At 41.8% G+C, this 18,037-nt stretch overlaps 1 protein-coding gene across 15 annotated transcripts in view; it reads right to left on the reverse strand.

Annotated features, from left to right (window-relative positions):
• The window catches only part of ICA1 (islet cell autoantigen 1), a 164,479-nt gene that overhangs the window by 110,808 nt on the left and 35,634 nt on the right, over positions 1–18,037 (reverse strand). For all 15 annotated transcript variants that reach the window (XM_040260517.1, XM_040260522.1, XM_040260521.1 and 12 more), the window contains exons 5-6: positions 16,177–16,300; positions 11,966–12,164 (exon numbers count right to left, since the gene is read on the reverse strand). In XM_040260517.1, coding sequence (XP_040116451.1) covers positions 11,966–12,164; positions 16,177–16,300 — 323 coding nt within the window. The remainder of the gene's footprint in view (positions 1–11,965; positions 12,165–16,176; positions 16,301–18,037) is intronic.

The following is an 18,037-nucleotide window of genomic DNA, read 5'->3' on the forward strand; positions in this document are numbered from 1 at the left end:
GTTTCAACTTTTTATTCTCAAACACTTGATTTATGGTGACCATGATAAAATTCCAGGGAAACCTGAGTCTGCTCTGCAGACTCTGGACACCCTGGGAACAACTATGTCCTTATGCCTTCCCCAGCACTTCTGATTTTGACATGTATAATGTGTGAGTGGGAGCCCAGGCCATAATGTGGGCACAAAAAGATGTGTGGTTTAGAATTTGTATATATTTCCATTTTTCTCTAGACTTGTGCAGTAGAAGGCCCTTGTGAGAGTATTAGAAAATAAGCTAGGAATAAATAAATACTAGGAAGCTAAAGGGATGTGATGGATTTATAGAACTGATATTACTTCTTAAGAAATGTTAATGACAAAATTAGGGCTCACAAGAGCATAAATACTCTTGGTTTAGTTTCTAAAACCTGGAAGACGACCAATAAAAAGGAACTGATAAAATTGCTAGATTTAGAGAAAAGCATGCAGAGATGCTGTAGGGGAAGATTTTGTCTGAGCCTGTTAAGTAGTGTGGATGAGAATTAGATGTGGATGGAGAACACAAGAAAGGTCATTAAAACCAGCAGAACCTCACTCCCTCCCCCACATCCCCCCACCAAGTAAGAGATCCAACACCAACCGATAGATGCTGCAATGCTGCCACCCAACTCAGAGGCCCCAGCCTCGGTGGGAAATGTGGAGACCATCCCCTCTGGAAGAGAAGTCCTCTTTCCCTTTGAATCTTCTTTGGGAAAGAGTTTTCTCTACATTCTCATTTGATGCAAAACACAGAGCTCATTTCTTCTGGGATGCAATTGAGGGAGGATGGAAAAAGTTATCTTTCTACTTCTTTACCTCTTCCCAACCCTATGAGAAGAAGCCTAACTCTGCTTATTCTAGTTCTCTTAGAACAGTGAAGGCTTTTAAAAGAAACATTCTCATTGTTCTTGATTTTGGTAGGTTTCCCTCAGGCGCTGGTTTTGATCATCTTATTCCTCAGTGACTTGACCACTTCACATGACTCTCCCTGCTGATGGCTTTCGAGAATGACTTCATCCTCCAACCTCCTCCATCCAGCTGCCCTATGACATAACCTTGGGAAGTCGGCTTCCCATCTTTGCCTCTAACACGTCTTCCTTCTTCCCTTTATTATTATGAAAAACAAACTAAAAATCCCTCCTCATTTCTTGCAAAGGAAGGGACTTTTCTGTCATTATCCTTTTCTTTCTTCTATCAAATCTTATCTGTTCCCATTCTGGTCTCAGTTATTCTCATTAATTTTTACACATTATTATTTTAAGGATAACATAGGCACTTGGTACAAAATTTAAAAGGCACAAAAAGGAATACAGTACAGCTCCAACCTCACTCTCATCTCCGTTTATCTCCTCTCCTCTCTAATCTAGTCCCCTGCCTCGGAAGCAATTACTATTGCCAGGTTCTCCTGTCTCTTTCTTTCCCTTATTAAAAAAAAAAAAAAAAATTGAAAGGGAATGAGATCCTAAATGTAATACATTTTAACTCTGCTAACTTCTTTTCAGCATTTAATTTGAGAAATTTCTTCACTTATTTCCCATACAGGCGTCTATGGGCTTTCCATATGGTTCTTCCTCCCTAGATGTGGGTATTTTCCAAGTCTCTTTGCCTGGACCTCTCTCAGAACATAAACTAATACCCATGAACTATTTTTGCTCCCAAGAATGCAGAGTCCCATCTCTAAAGGCCCAGGGGGAAAAAAGGAGATTTAAAAGAACAAAGCAGAAAAAAAACTCCCATCCTTCATTTGTTTATATAATTAATCTATCTTGAGTGGTATCCCTTATTCCAATGTCAGCAGTCACCAGAAGAACCACAGTCAGGAATCAGCATCTAAATGACAATGGTTGTCTCAGAATCACAGCTGGGGAGTGAATTTAAATAGATGGATGGACAGATAGATGGGTCGCTGGATAGAAAGAGCCAATCAACTGTGAAGTGTTACCAAGCCCGAAAATCATATTTCATTTGATGAGAACAACAGAAGCCTGGTTAATGCATGTGTGAATTTCATTTCAAAGTTACACATATGGCCTTTCAAGGGCCTGCTTCTCCTTAGGGCTCCGAGTCCATGTAAAATTGGCCAGTGTAAGATTTTAGGGCTCCTATATATGAGTTTCATTTATCTCATGTGATGATTAAGTGTGGGATAATTGTTGAACAGGAAATGGAATTTTTTCACTTGGGGGATAATATTCTTTTACCTGGAATTGTCCTGAACAAATTTATGCTAGAAGGGTAAGCACACACACATTGATGCTTTCTGTTTTAAGGTTTTACTTTTACCAAAAACTCATTAAGGGAGGTAAAAAGGAAGCCTTCTGAAAGGAGTGAGTTGAATCGTACATGATTTAGCAAGCAGAGCAACCTTGTCTGGGTCATACACTGGGTCATATGTAGGCCTGCTTGGCTAATTTCCCTGAGATTAAAATTTTATCTGTTCCCTGGAGACCAAAGAATCACAGATACCTTTTTCTTTTTTTTAAATCTCAGAGCTGTGAATGGAGAACACCAGTTTTCAATGGACTCATTCTTGTGATAGTTCAAACACTGATGAATGGATGGATTTGGAATTGAGATGAAGATGAGTTTCACTGACAGACAGGAAGACCTGTGAAACCACTGACGGTCTATGACTCCACTATGAGGCCAACACTGCTTGGATAAATCTCGTCAGGGATGCTTTGTTAGGGGGTTCACAAAAATAATTTAATCATTTAAAAATTGGTTTTCAAATTCTTTCAATATCCCTTGATGACAAACTAACACAGAACCCAAGTTTGCTTGCTTGTTTTCTCATAAAGCAATTGTGATTCATAGCTTTTTTTTCTGAAATACTAACTCTCCATAGCCAATTTATAAATCCAGTCTGATTTAAAAGTGACAGTGTAGACAACCATCAAATCATTATGTTTTTCTGTCACAGAAAAGTCTGATTGGAAAGAAGAATGTATTTGAAAATCCCTTTAATTATAATAAAAGTAACTTACAGTGCTGTAAAGCTATTGGCACTCAGTAAATAGTAGATGTATTACTGCTGTTTGATATTAAATAAAATCCTCATTCCATTTTGTGTGTCTAAGAAAACCACCATTTTGTAAAATAAAAGTAATATCATAGTGGAACAGATCCCTGAAGCAGAAACATTTAAAAAGAAGGTGTTAAGTTAATCCAGCAAGGTGCAACAGTCTTCTTTTATACAAAATTCTTGAAGATGGTGGAAAAACTGCAACCAATTTACCATGAGAGAATAAGAATAATAGCTGGGAAAGATGATACTTGAGCTGTTAACCAGAAGGAAGACGGTAATCTAGAGGGGCATGCAGACATGATAGGCTTGGAGACTGAAACTATAGCAACAGTAACTAGTACACCATGCTACTTGAATGCAGTAACTTTCCATTAAACTGTAATCTAAAATGACACCTTCTCCAGGAGCTCCTGAAAGGAGACAGAGGCAGATGGAACAGTGCGTGTTTTGGGGAAGGGCAGAGGGTATCATGGGCACCAGCCATTCCCCTGACCCCCACAACCAAAAGCACAGTGTGATGAAACATGGAAATAACGAACCCACCTGAGACTTTCTAGCTGCTGAGGGACTGAGAAAGCCATGGTTATAAGATTTTGATCTGGAACCTGATGGCTCTCAGTAAAATCCGTATGTTTTATACACTATCATCCATAAAATTCTCAAGACCAGGCTTGCATATGCCATCCAAGACATCTAAGTCTTAGGAAGAAGAACCAGACAATATGGCAAAAGGAAAACTATCTTGGACTGGATCAGTTCACACTTTGATAATGAACTGTTGTCCAGAGTACATTTTGAGAGTTTAGCAAGTTTTCCCTTCAAACAGTTAGAGAATGCCATATGCAAAGATTTGATCCCTTTTTTAAGACAGAGGGGAAAAAAAATCTACTTTAAACTGACACATTAGCTTTTATGGTATTACATATGTTCATTTTTAAAAATCATAGAAATATTTGATTCTTGTAGAAATTAATAAATAATGAATTCATATGTGTAGATAGTATCTTCCAAGATGATAATATTAAAATCAAATGACTCCTTGCTTCCATAGCCTGAGTCTCATGTTCATGCAATGGCAAGATTAAATAAAACACTAAAAAGAAATTATAACATTAAAGCCAGACATTTATCATGTTTTTGGAGTTCAAAGGGTGGTCTTAAAGAGTTACTTGCACACTGATGTTCATAGCAGCATTATTTACAATAGCCAAAGTGTTAGTTGCTCAGTTGTGTCCGACTCTTTGTGATGCCATGGACTGTAACTTGCCTCCTCCTCCGTCCATGGGGTTTCCCAGGCAAGAATACCAGAATGGGCTGCCACTCCCTTCTCCAGAGGATCTTCCTGACCCAGAGAATCTGGGTTTCCTGAACTGCAGGTAGATTCTCTATCATTTGAGTCACCAGGGAAGCCAAAGGATGGAAGCAACTCAAATGTGTCCATGATTAAAAACAACAGGTAAATCAAATGTACATACAACAGCATATCATTCAACCTTAAGAAGGAAGGATAGCCTGCCACATGCTATGACATGGATGAATCTCGAAGACACTATGCCAAGTGACATAAGCTGGTCACAAAAAGGCAAATACCACAGGATTCCACATACTTAAGATAATCGAATCAGTCCTAAAAACAAAAAGCAGAATGATAGGTACCAGTGGCTTACGGAGGGGGAGATCGGGTGGGGTGGTTATTCAACGGGCATACAGTTTCAGTTTTTCGAGACGAAAAGTTCTGGAGATCTGGTTATACAACAATGTGCATACACTTAACACTACTGAAGTGGAGGCTTAAAAATGGTTAAGATGGTACATTTTATGACATAAAACCATCTTCAACATTCGCAGGTACCGATAAATCAGGGGACGGCAAACACTTTTCTGTAAAGGGGCAGAATGTAAATATTTTGGCTTTGCAGTCTCTGTCATCCACCACTCAACTCTGCCATGATATTGTGAAAGCAGGCACAGACAATAAATAAATGAAGGCGTGGCTGGGTTAACAATAAAAAATGTTTGCAAAATTATGCGGCCCGCCCACAGGCTACAGGCTTCTCACCCTCGCAGAAGTATTAATATCTAAATAAGAGGTAAATATTAACAGTCTATAAACACCAAGTACTCCTCTACCCAAGAATTAGGAGTGAAATATTCTCCCCTCACCCCCAAGAGTCCAAGATTAAAACAACAGGAGTAAGACCAAGCAAACTCAGCAAGGGACATGGCAACCTTGCCCAGTGCTCCAGCACTCTTGCCAGGAAAATTCCGGTACAGAAGAGCCTGGTGGGCTATGGTCCTGGGAGTCGCAGAGTCAGACACAACCCTGTGCACACAAATTCAACAAGACCGTAACTTGCTTGTCAGAGGAAACCCTGCTCAAGTGTGTATACTTCTCTGCCGATGGGCTTAACCATTTTAGAGCCTAATGACTTGAGGGGGAAAGTAAACTATTACAGCTGGGAGAGAGCTTGGTGCTCAGCCAGCACCTGTGCCTTCTTTGGTGAATGAGAAACCACCACTGGCTTATCACCCCAATCCAGGCCATCACCAAGGGTGGAGGCAGAGCTGAGGCCAGAGTGAAGAGCCACCCCACTCAGAGGTAACGCTGCTTCGTCCTCTCTATTTCCAACCACTAGGAGCAGTCAGCCAGTACCCAGCTTTCCAAGAGTTAGCTGCTTTGCGCCTGCTTTTCCAAATGGTCTTGGCCTAACCCTGGAGTTAATTGTTGCTCTTCAAGTTCAGTGGAGAAAAGTCAATGAAGACACACAGAGCCCCAAAGGCCTCATCTCATGAAATTCAGACATGAAAGCAAGGGGATCCCAATCTGTCACCCTTTCCGCATTGTGCCATGCGAACATGGCATGTTTTTCCTATGGTGTTTAGGCAGCATCAAGAGACAGCAACCTGGGAAACGGAGACAAGCAGCTGGACGGAACCTTCCCGGGCACCACAGAAAACAGGCGCCCTAGCTAAACACAGCACACGTCAAAAGGCAACAAACGGAAATGGAGGACTGTGAGACAGATAGGATAGCGCGTGGTGGCTTTACAAAAGGGACTGTCACCTCATCAAAGAGCTCAAGCCAGTGCCAAGAACTTTAGAACCAGGAGAGACAGGGTGATAAGGGGTCAAATCCTCCCTCTGCTTTTTTTTTTTCCCCCTAACAAGAATTGCTTTTATTTTTTCACAGTGTAAGGGTAAATATAATCTTTTTTCTCCCTCCCCCCCTTAATTGGAGGATAACTGAGGCAGAAGATCTGGAGAAGGAAGGGCATGGCAACCTACTCCAGTATCCTCGTCTGGAAAATCCCATGGACAGAGGAGCCTGGCGGGCTACAGTCCATGGGGTCACAAAGAGTAGGACACGACTAACGCGACTTAGCACGTATGAGGTAGAAGAACAGGTAAGTGAGCTGGAAGACAGAATGGTGGAATAACTGCTGAAGAGCAGAATAAAGAAAAAGGAATGAAAACAACTGAGGATAGTCTCAGAGGCCTCTGGGACAGTACTAAAGCCATCAACATTCGAATTATAGGGCTCCCTCTGCTTTTATGTGCAAATTGGGCAAAGCTCCCGAGTGGGGCCTTTACTGGTTTATCATAGGAACCCAATCCTGACATTTTCCAGTGCCCAACACGACTCATTGGGTGGAGCCCTGAGGTTGGCCCTGAACAGAAGCAGAATGCTGGGCTTAGGTCCAAAGGCTGGATGGCTCAGGCAAAGGAAAGGCCTTTCTCACAGAACCGGGAGATGGCTGAGCGGTGACTTGCCTGCATTACTTGGCATCTCCAGATCCCACGGGACCTGCCCTCAATTGCTGAAAGAGCCTGACCTCTGACAAAGACCAATGATTTCAGCAGTAATTAATGATACTGTCAAATTAATTAACCCAAGCCTTTGTCCACAGGAAGAAAAATCCCTCTGATGTCAGTACTGCTCATTACTAGTCCTTGACCAAGCTCTGCAGACCCAAACCTTCAGTAAGGGCATGGGACATCACTGATTGATGACCCTAAAAGGTTTCTCCCTGCACCCAACACCTATTAAGCCACCACCACTTGTTAATAAACCTTCTCATGGTAACATATCCTTTGATAACACGACTTTGGTGAATTCACAGTTCTTTAAAACCTAACACTCTTTAAATAGGTACATGCCTGAGAACACCCGTGTGTTATCTTCCACACTCTTTACAATCACCTTTTCGACACCCTTTTGAATTATGGTCATGAAATGCAAGACGGACGCTGTAGGATTTCATTAAAACATTTAATAAGTGGCCTCATTAAAATGCCAGTTCCCTTGTCCTTGCCTATAAGGACTCTAGCTAATCCAAATGCCTGCATAGACATTTCTATCTCATCTCTTTAGAGGGTTCAGAACTATTTTCTTACACCTAACACAGCTTTCATTCCATTTAGAATAATTACCCTCTATCCCATTTCTGACTTTCAAGAAAAACAAGACACTTAATTGACCACAGGAGGACGCTTTCAAGGGCACCAGGCTGCAAAAGCTCTTGTGTGAGCTCACAACTTAAGCTGATGTAATCTGCTACAAGAAGCTGACTTCTATTTTTAAGTTATACCCTTTTACTCTGCCTTCAAAGGGCACATATATCACACGTTGTAACTGCTCATAAAATACCTTGTGGCCTTGTCTCCCATCCATTGCCCTCCTGGGGTGACTCGCACTGTCAGGAGGGGTTTCCAACAGGAGTCCAGCTCTACCCATGGAAATGTATCCACCATTTCCCATGATTCGGTCTTTAGGAGAAGAGCTCCACGAGGCCCCACTCTCCAGGTGTCTTGTTTACCAGGGTCATTTTGACAGGGAACAGATGACTAGCAGGGTCTTTCTTGAGAGCCGGCATCAGGCTTTCCCACCTCCTTGTGTTTCCCTCCCCGAAGACAGCACTTCATAAATGCTTATTAACATTGCCACCCAGAGCTCTGTCACCAGACCCGTGGGCTCAAAGGGGGTCAGCCTGAAAACGGATCATTTGCTTTGTTTAAGTTTTTCATTCATCATTTCGGTCATGCTCACTGAGTGTTATTAAAAAAAAGTTGTTTAGCATCTTGAAAACACTAAGGGGGAAAAGCCTCAGTTGGAAGTGAAAGTACGTTTGATCTCACTATTTATTTATTTATATGTATTCTGCTTGTTTCTTAAAAAAAAAAAAAAATGAAGAGCTCTGTAATTAACCATGGGGCTATTGTGGAGTCTGGTGGAGGTCAGAACAGGACATTTCTTTCTGGTCTACTTCCCTCTTTGCTCCCTGGACACCCTGTCTCATCTGCAGCTCGTCCAGCCTCAAGGCTTGGGCACTTCCAGTCCCTGCTCCATACTAAAGTCTGAGCAGGCTTGTGAGAGCACAGGTTGGATCACTTGTCTCCCCTTCTCAACACCCTCGTTCTCCTTGGCCCTCAGGGAGATGTCCCTTTCGCCATGGTCTGCTTACCTGCCCAGACCATGACCCACCCCCACCACTTCATTTTTCATCCTCTGGTTGCAGGGGCCTAAAAGGAGCAAAATGTGTTGTTTCCCTTCACGCAAAGGCCTTTGTCCACATTACTTCCTCAGACTGGAACTCTGTTCTGCAGTCCCCCCTTCCTCCACCCAGCTCCCTCCCGCTCATCCTTCACAGGTGGTTTAGATGCCACTTCCTCCAGGAAGCCCATCAGGTCAGGGGTGTTCCTGCCACAGCATGGGCTGCAGCTCATCTTGGAGTCACTGTCTCCAAGTGACTGCCTGGGACAGCGGGGCAGACCTTGTGTCTGCTCACTCACCATTGTATCCCTCTGCATGTGGCCTGGCACAAGGTGGGCTTCAATCTCATTTGTTGGATGAATTAATAAATACATGCTGCTGCTGCTAAGTCACTTCCGTCGTGTCCAACTCTGTGCGACCCCATAGACGGCAGCCCACCAGGCTCCCCCATCCCTGGGATTCTCCAGGCAAGAACACTGGAGTGGGTTGCCATTTCCTTCTCCAATGCATGAAAGTGAAAAGTGAAAGGGAAGTTGCTCAGTCGTGTCTGACTCTTCATGACCCCATGGACCGCAGGCTACCAGGGTCCTCTGTCCGTGGGATTCTCCAGGCAAGAGTACTGGAGTGGGGTGCCATCGCCTTCTCCAAATAAATACATGAGGGTACCCTAAAGACTGCAACCAGAGAGGGGTCCCACTTGTGAGGTATGAATTCAAATTTTGTTTCCTCAGAAAGAATAGAATTTAATTCAGGATTCATCGGCTTAAATGTGAAGAAGATTGTAAAGCAATTATCCTCCAATTAAAAAAAAAAACCCACAATAAGAACTCAAAAAAAAAAAAAAAGCAGGCAGCTGGCTCTGAGGAAAGTAAACACCCCCCATCCCCCGCCCAACACACACACAGCGACTCCTACTCTTACAGGGGACTCAGAAATGCCTTTTGGTAACTCTTTCCCAGAGAGAGAAATGGAGACTCTGTTTAAAACGGAATCCCGCTGGGACAAAACACTAAGGCTGGCTCCAACTCAAGATTCATATCATGAGCTCCAAGCGAACAGCAACCTCCACACTTTAAATTCATTCCGAAGAGGGCAGCAAGCCACAAACCCATAATGCTACTTCTTACTTGCAAAACCACATATATCAATTCCCCAAACATTATAAAGTCAGTTGCACATGGTGGAAAGGCTCTGCAGGTGTGAGAAGGCACGAATCTGGCACGCAAATGGCACGGCTGGCATCCGGCCATCTGATATGGGTGCTAACTGGGGTCACGTGCTGGGCTGGCCCAGGGATTGTAAGTAAAGAGAACTAAACTGGTTCCTATCCTCATGGAGAGTCTAGTCTAATCAAGTATATACTTGCATACAGACTCCCTTAAAAAAAAAAATTCTTTCCTGAAATTCTAAGTACACCATGTTCAGCTATTAAATTAAATCCAGCACACACGGGATTGTGGAGGAAGGCATTGCTTCAGCTACTTCTGCATGGCAAAGAATTAAAAAAAAAAAAAACCCATATTTTCCAAAATCAACAGATTGATGACACTAGAGAGTGGGTAATGTTTCAACATTCAAACCAATGACAAAGCATTCTTGGTTTATTTCATCCTTACACAGCTAGCAACCACCCTTCATAACAAAACTAAATAAATACAATTTCACATGAAAATTCTTCTGCCTTCTGGAATAATTTTACGTTTATTACCTGGCACACAGAAAGTGCTCAGTAAATGTACGTTGAATGGATAACCACAGGAGGGTTGTAACTATGAAAATGCCTTTGTCAATCCTAGGTATGCTGTTTAACTCCACTTTATTCTCCTCTTAAAGAAAAAATGATGCATATTTTCTACGATTCTGATTTTTCATTTCCCTGTCATTTCATTGATCCTGTACTAGTTACTTAGGTATCACTTTCCTCCTCTGTAAAATTAAGTCTGTGTCTTGGTTATTGTGAGGCTTAAAGGAGGTAGTAGAGTGACTGGCTTATACCCTGCAGATAATGTTGGGGTTTTTGTTTCCTTTTTCCTTTTTAACCTCTCCACTCCATCCTCTTCCAATCTCCAAATAAAACGTCAAAGAGAAACCAAATTACCTGCCTGATTAAAAAGCCAGGAAATTTCAAATGTAGCCTGGGCTCGCCAACATCTATCTAGCTATCAACAGTTGAAAAGTTTACTTACTATTTTGGGGCCTTGGTTTTCTCTTTCACTAACTCATCTTTAAGGAACTTTTCAGGTCTGATTTTCCATGAGCTCAGAACCCTATCTTATTGAGGAGCTGGCTACTGAGAATACACTAATATCATCTACGATCAGGAAGAAAATGGTCTCTGTGTCCCGTCATAAAGAGGGATTCCAAATGCCAAACCACAGTAAAACCTGCTTTTTAAAAGGATTTTTGTTAATCTAATACCTGGGTCAACATTTGGTGACCCTATTCTTAAGCAACAGAAGGTTCCTCTTTTCTCTCACCCCATATATCCCCCCTTTTTCTCCCCTGCTACCATCTAACCTCCTGCACACCAGAAAGGTTTCCCATCTACTGCTCTGCAATGATGTACTTAGAAATCTAGGGATTTTAAGCAATATCACAATTACAAATGGATTATTTGAAATGAGTAAGACAATTGACACAATATTATGTCAAATCTAACATTTGATAGATTTTTGTTGTCTTTCATACCTTGAAATATACCCAAGTTGATCAAACAAAGACCAAGATTATACACAACAAAAACGTCTGTATTTTCATAAATATTCAGTGTATGACTGCCACCTAGTGGTGCAACATATCCTTGCATGACTAATCTCCAAAGAGCTAAATGGACTTGGGACACTAAAAACCAATGAAACATCATCCCTCTGCTGCTTACCAGTCATTTCAGGGAAATTTAAGAACACAGCCATCTCCTCATGCAAATATGTGAAGGGTCTACTGCAGATGGAGTCAATGCCACGTCATTTAATCCTACAAGTCAACCCCACTGCTTCCTAACCTTCTCACCAAACAAAGGAACATTATTATTCTATTAATTTTAATATTCATTAGCAATTAAAAAAGATTTCCCCAGCAGTCTGTTCTCACCTTCCAGTTTCATTTGATCTAATCTTGATTTTTAGTTATGCATGAAAAAGCATTTAGAAGTGACAGCCTTACAAAAAAGTGCACATTATATGAAAATCTGACTTCAATTAAAATCAGTTACCAAATCCCAGCAATTTCCAGCTGTCTCTTCTATCTTATCCTTAGAGAATTATATATCACATTAATTGGTATTCTGTCACATACAGAGACACCAGCGATGATTAATTGCCTCCTTGGTGTTTTGAGTTATGTCTTCTTCACTAGGGGGATTCAAATCACTCACGTCTCATTACCTTCCAGCAGGTACCCCTTTTGGGAACCCCCATGAAATCACCTACCTTCCTGAATTTCTCCATTTGCTTGCAGAGGTCTGGATCAAGCTCCTGGGACACGTCCTTCATCCACAGTAACGCCCCTCTGTATTCAGTCCGGCACTGCTCCATGCGATTCACTGTCAGCCAAGTGTCAGAGATGGCCCTATGCCGGAAAGTCTCCACTTCTTGGTGAAAGCGGCACAGAGGGTTTCTCAAAGCCAACCTAGACCAGAGGGTAAGGCCACAGTCTTGAAACTGAGAGGGCCAGCAATCTGAATCCTTGACAACTTACTGATCTTAAATTCATGAGTTAGTGTGTGAAACATACTCCAGGCTGCAGAAATATCTGCAGACGTATAAACTGAAATGTATGGAACTTTTATGTCAACCAGGAGACGGTTATCCAAGCTAATTACTGTTACTTAATGGTATCACTGGGGAGTCTCTCCATCTGTATTATTGGGGTTGGTCTCATGCCTGGGCAGAGTACTTGTTTAAAGCTGGAACCCATCTTTTGTTCACAGAGGAACACCAAGGAATGACCATTTCCCATTTCTGCCCTTGGCCACTCCCTGCCTTCTGCCTCCCTGAAGCCTGGTCCTTTGAGAAGGGATGGACACGGGCATGGTGAGGTCATTCTGGATCACTCCGTGAAGGCCAGGGCATCTGCTCTTCGCTTCAGTAGTCACAGAGAATGAAGGACAGACAGAAGCACCCTTAAATGGTCTAGGGAGGGGACAAGCACATTTACTGAGGGTCTACTGTGTTGGGTGCTTTCAGATACGCCATATGATCTGATTCTCATTTTAAAAAACTTAAGGATACCGTACCAGAAATGGATGTATATGATACAAAAAAGTGAGTATAAAATAATATTGTTTGTAAAATACCATCATTGATTCAGCTAAAAAACGTTTGTGTGCTTAGTCACTTCAGTCATGTCTGACTCTGCGACATTATGGACTGTGTAGCCCATAAGGCTCCTCTGTCTATGGGATTCTCCAGGCAAGAATACTGCAGTGGGTTGCCATGCCCTCCTCCAGGAGATCTTCCCCACCCAGGATGCATATCAAAATTTGGATAAAATGTTTATTTGGGAGGGGGAGGAGGATACTGCTTCTTCCATCTTCCTCCTCAAAATGAGTAATGTCAGAGGAATTATACACTTAAAATACAGTCGTCTCCATGAAGTTGCAGGGTACAGGTTCAAAAAATAAAACACTAGTATTTACATCTCAATTTAAGGGCAAACTTGTTAAGCTAAAGGGAACAATGATGTCAGTGAGCTGAAGTCAGCTCTTGGCAGTTCCATCAACATCACAGTGCCTGACCTGTATACCGCATTCTAAGATTATAGATGGGACAACAAACAATTCAAAAGGGAAAAAATTCCCTTTACTACTTTCCCCAGTTTTCCTCGTCTGTAAAGCATCGTTATTAAACATTCAGCACTTTTCTAAAAATAGCTTGCTCACATCATCCTACCTAGATGTTCGTGGGCTGTTTTCAAAGACGTATTGTTGTGCCATAAAGTAAGCTTGTGTTTTATCACCACCGGATTAAATTTAATACTTACTTTTCATCAAACTGAGTGGGCAATGGTACCAATGACTACCAAATAAAGTGAGTAAAACTAACTCTGGTGTGAAGGTTTATAAAATCGGAGACTTCTATTTAAAGAAAGAGCCCTCAGCTGTCCCTCTAAGGATCCCATTCATTTCTGGTCTCCTTTGTCTCTGCTTTTAGAGTTTGCCAGTTTTACAAAACTGGCTGATACAGAGTCTTGTGAATAAAATAGTCTCGATTTCTTGGACTACTGTAAAGTTAGGAACTTTGAGCATGTAATGACATGATGGATGTTAATATCTTGAAGAAAAGAAAAAGGTGTGGAAAGTCACATCATTTTTTTCTGTAACTTGTTTCACATAAAATCAGAAAGGTGAAAGCCCATTCACTTGTGGTACAAGGGAATGAGTCTAGACCAGGAAAAAATTCAATAGCTGAAAATGTCAAGCTTCAGTGAAAGACCAGCCCATGTTTCCATTCATTAAAATCAACTCAATGAGAATAATCAATAGAATACCTAAAAGTCTAGCCCAAAGATATTTATTCTTTAGTAGGTAAAGGTAGAAATGACACAGAGAGTGGACAGAGGGCCTGGGATAAATATATCATGCCATGCCCAGATGATGAAATACTATGCTATGGATGTTTTATAAAATGTATACATGGACATAAAAACAGGATTATTTGGTCAAAAACCAATTTGCTAAATAATCAGTATGCAGTACTATACAAAATTATATGGGATAATGCTGTTTACATTAAAAATATATTCTGGCAAATCCCAAGTTATGTCCATTTGAGGTTTGGGAACTCGACTTTATGAGAGTTTATATCATTCTCCTTTCCTCATGTGCAGAGCACTGGTTTTGATTTCAAGTGCCTGGTGAACACTTGAGCATCATGGAATCAGAGCCATCTTGTAGGAGGCCATCTTCCAAATTGTAACACTGGGCAAGCTGCATTAATTTATGGATACAGGGCAGTTTGCTGTACAGGTTTATTGCAATGATACTTTCCAGTATCATTTGCATTGTTTCAGTGTTTTTGTCTCTATCCAAAGGTTAGACTATATGACCTTAAGGTGCCATATGCTTTGTGAGATAGCTTGCCACATGAGTATGAAAGGATATAATTGGATAGCAATGTTATAAAATTATATGATCAGTAATGCTAACTCTTGGAGTGATTATGTCCAAGGATTTGGTTTCTTTCCCATAAATGGATGTTAATTTTAGCATGAAGGTATGTGTAAGAATTTTTCCCACTGAAATTAGTGATAACCATATACATAATACACGAGAATTTATGAAAGGTTTTTCAAGAATCAATGATCCCTGTAAGACTGTGGAAAGCATATAAGCACTGAAAGTATCTATCAAGGGGTTAAAAGTGAGTCAATCTCTATTTGCAAAATTTGAGTTGTTTTAAATTTTTTCTTTTTGTTTTTTTCTTGTTTAAAAATTTTTCTAGAATGAGTATGTATTATTTTTACAAGGAATACAGTTATAAATAAGATTAAAGGGTACAATTCAAGATTATAAACACTTTTCTTGAAAAGCTGGGGTAGAAAACTCTTGGAAATTTTTCCATTCAACCATGAAGGCTGGGGTCCAAATGTCATTAGAAAGAACCAAAATGCCCACAAGGGGAACCACTGAAAATGGACACAGCTGGTCTTTTTTTTCTACCCCAACTTTCTTGGGTCTTCCTAGGAACAGGTGATGGCCTGCTCCTGGTCCACTGCGAGGGAAAAGCAGCAAGGAGAAACTAACAAGAGACGGTTAATTTGTTGGACAGGCTGGGTGAGTAAAATTTTTGTAGCCCAAATATTTTTGGAGATTGCCCACAAGCCTTATTTAGGTATAACCTTTCAGTATAAAGTTTGCCTAATACTAGTGAGTGACACTGGGGAAAAAGAGCTTCTTAGTTACCAGGGAAGGAGGAGGAGGGGAGGAATGTCACCGCCTCAGATACCAAGTGTGTCTCTGCAGCGGCGCCTGTTTATTGTACACGGACCCTGAACATGTGTCATAGTAGTGTTAAAAAAGAAAGTCACGGATTTACTACAATTTTCTCTGGCCCAGAGCTTCTCAAACTTGAATGTATATGGAAAACAATTGGGGAACCCATTAAAATGTAGATATGGTTTCAGCAGTTCCGGGGTGGGGTTGGATTTTGCATCTCTAGTAAGTTCTCCTCCGATGAGGCTGCTGCTGCTGCTGCTGCCCCAGCGTCTGAGCAAAACTATAGAGAGTATCTTGAACAGCACCCCTCTCAAGTCTACTGCCCCCAGAGAGCAGTGAGTGAACCCTTCTGCCCTGTCTCGTTAGGCTCCTGCTGAAAGGGGACCAGACAAATTGCTACAAACAACGCAGGGGGTCAAACTATAAGCTTAGGACAGCACTCACAGGATTGGTGTATGACTAGGGACCAGAAGAGGTATGAAAACATTTTTAAAAATTAATAGGGAAGGAAAAGGATTATACATGCTATCTTAGAGTTGAATACAAACAGACTAACAACTGTGAACAGAGGCGGCCCTCGATTTCAGACAAGAGCCTTCTAAATACCAGGGGCAGGTTCCCTTCATGAGTGAGTGGGTCCCAGATTCTCAGGAGACTCCCCCACCCTCGATCACCACCAGCAGAGCCCCAGTGAAGGCCACACACCTTTGCTGGGAAGAAAAGCAGAGGGCCTTTCCTGTCGCTTGCATCATTTTTCCTGCTCTGGTTTTATCTTGGAAGCCTTGGGACCGGAGAAATTTTCCCAGTTCGTTTTCTTCTTGAGACAAGACTGATGGAGAAAAGACCAAAAGGAGCCATGAGCAATGAACATTTTTATTACAGAGAAAAGGAAAGAGGCAAATCACAAGGTCCTCTCTCTTCTGGAGACAAAGACGAGAGGAAATTAGATCCAAGTGGCAGGCTGTGAGGTAGGCCTCCCCACCGCACCCCCCACCCCCCACCGCTGCATTTAACTTTCATGTTGTTCTTCCATTGACAAAATGAGAGATCAAGTTCACTTCAGCACATCTGTCAGTTCGTTTGCTCCCCTGTAACCAGAACCAGAAAATGACCTCCGTACTGAAAAGCGAGCCGATAATGCACTGCTCTGGGCTGAAACTAAAAAGTCCGGTTGTGGAGTATGACTGTGGGAACCTTCTGTGGCTGCCTATAGTGTAGGGCCAGTTTCCTCCTTTTATTCCCTCTTGCTGACTTTTTGAACTCTGCCTTCTGAATAACATTCCACTTGATTGTACAGCAATTCAAATATCTTATCTGTGACACAAGTACTTGGTGGGAGGAGGTGGGTGGAGACAGAGGGTATGTAGGTAATCAGGCTGATGACTTGGCGGATTTTTAAAATGCAGAGCTGGAATCAAATCTGAATTGGTTATGCCTAACTTTGACCTTAACATTTTTAAAAAAACAAAATTGAGGTATAACTGACATACAGTATTGTATTAGTTTCAGGTATACAACAAAAATGATTCAGTACTTGTGTATTTGGCCTTACTTTTAAAGACAACCTCAGAGGGCGCTACTGGTAAGAAAAGGACTCTGCTACAAGCTCTCTACTGACTGATTTGGCAGTAAATATTTAAAAGTCAGAACTGTGGGTCTTCCCTGGCAGTCCAGGTTAGGACTCTGTGCTGCCAATGCAGGGGGCGTGGGTTCAATCCCCAGTCAGGGAACTGAGATTCCACACACCACAAGGTATGGCCAAAAAACTGAAAAACAAAATACAGTTTTTTTTTTTTTTTTTTTTAAGAATCTCTAAAAAACATTTTTTTAAAGTCAAAATTGTATATCTCTTTTGACATTGTACTTCTGATAGGAGTGCATCCTGAGGAAGTAGTAAAATGGGCACAAAGATATATAGACAGATAGATATAATCATAGCACAGTTATTTATAATAGCAGAACTCTCTCTCTCTCCCATGGGGACTGACTTAGTCAGTGTGGTGCACCCACCCCACAGATGTGTGCGCTGTTTTGCAGCCACTGGCCTGAATAGTGACACTGAGCTTCCTTGCATGCTTTTTTCTCCAAGCACAGCTTTTGACAGGGATGCACTTTGAACATTACTCTCATTTCACATCGCTGTATTGATGCATCTACCAATCGCTTGTCTCTAAAAATGTTTTCTAAATGCTGCCAGGATTCTTGTCCATTTTCATGAACAATCCAGACTTGTTTCGGGATGCACCCCATCCCTGACACAACGTCCCCAGCAATAACTAGAAAACATTAGCCAGGATCCAGTAACCTAAAGGTGAATGTTAACGCTGCTGCTGCTGCTAAGTCGCTTCAGTCGTGTCCGACTCTGTGCAACCCCAGAGACAGCAGCCCACCAGGCTCCCCTGGCCCTTGGATTCTCCAGGCAAGAACACTGAAGTGGGTTGCCATTTCCTTCTCCAATGCAGGAAAGTGACTGTTTCCTTATTAACCTGTGACTGCAGTTTACGTTCAACGTTCTATGGAGAAGAGGTTTTTCGAATCCATTTTTCTTGATGGTGAAGGACTACTC

The sequence above is a fragment of the Oryx dammah genome, unplaced genomic scaffold (assembly GCF_014754425.2).
Source record: "Oryx dammah isolate SB20612 unplaced genomic scaffold, SCBI_Odam_1.1 HiC_scaffold_18, whole genome shotgun sequence".
NCBI classification, from domain to species: Eukaryota; Metazoa; Chordata; class Mammalia; order Artiodactyla; family Bovidae; genus Oryx; species Oryx dammah.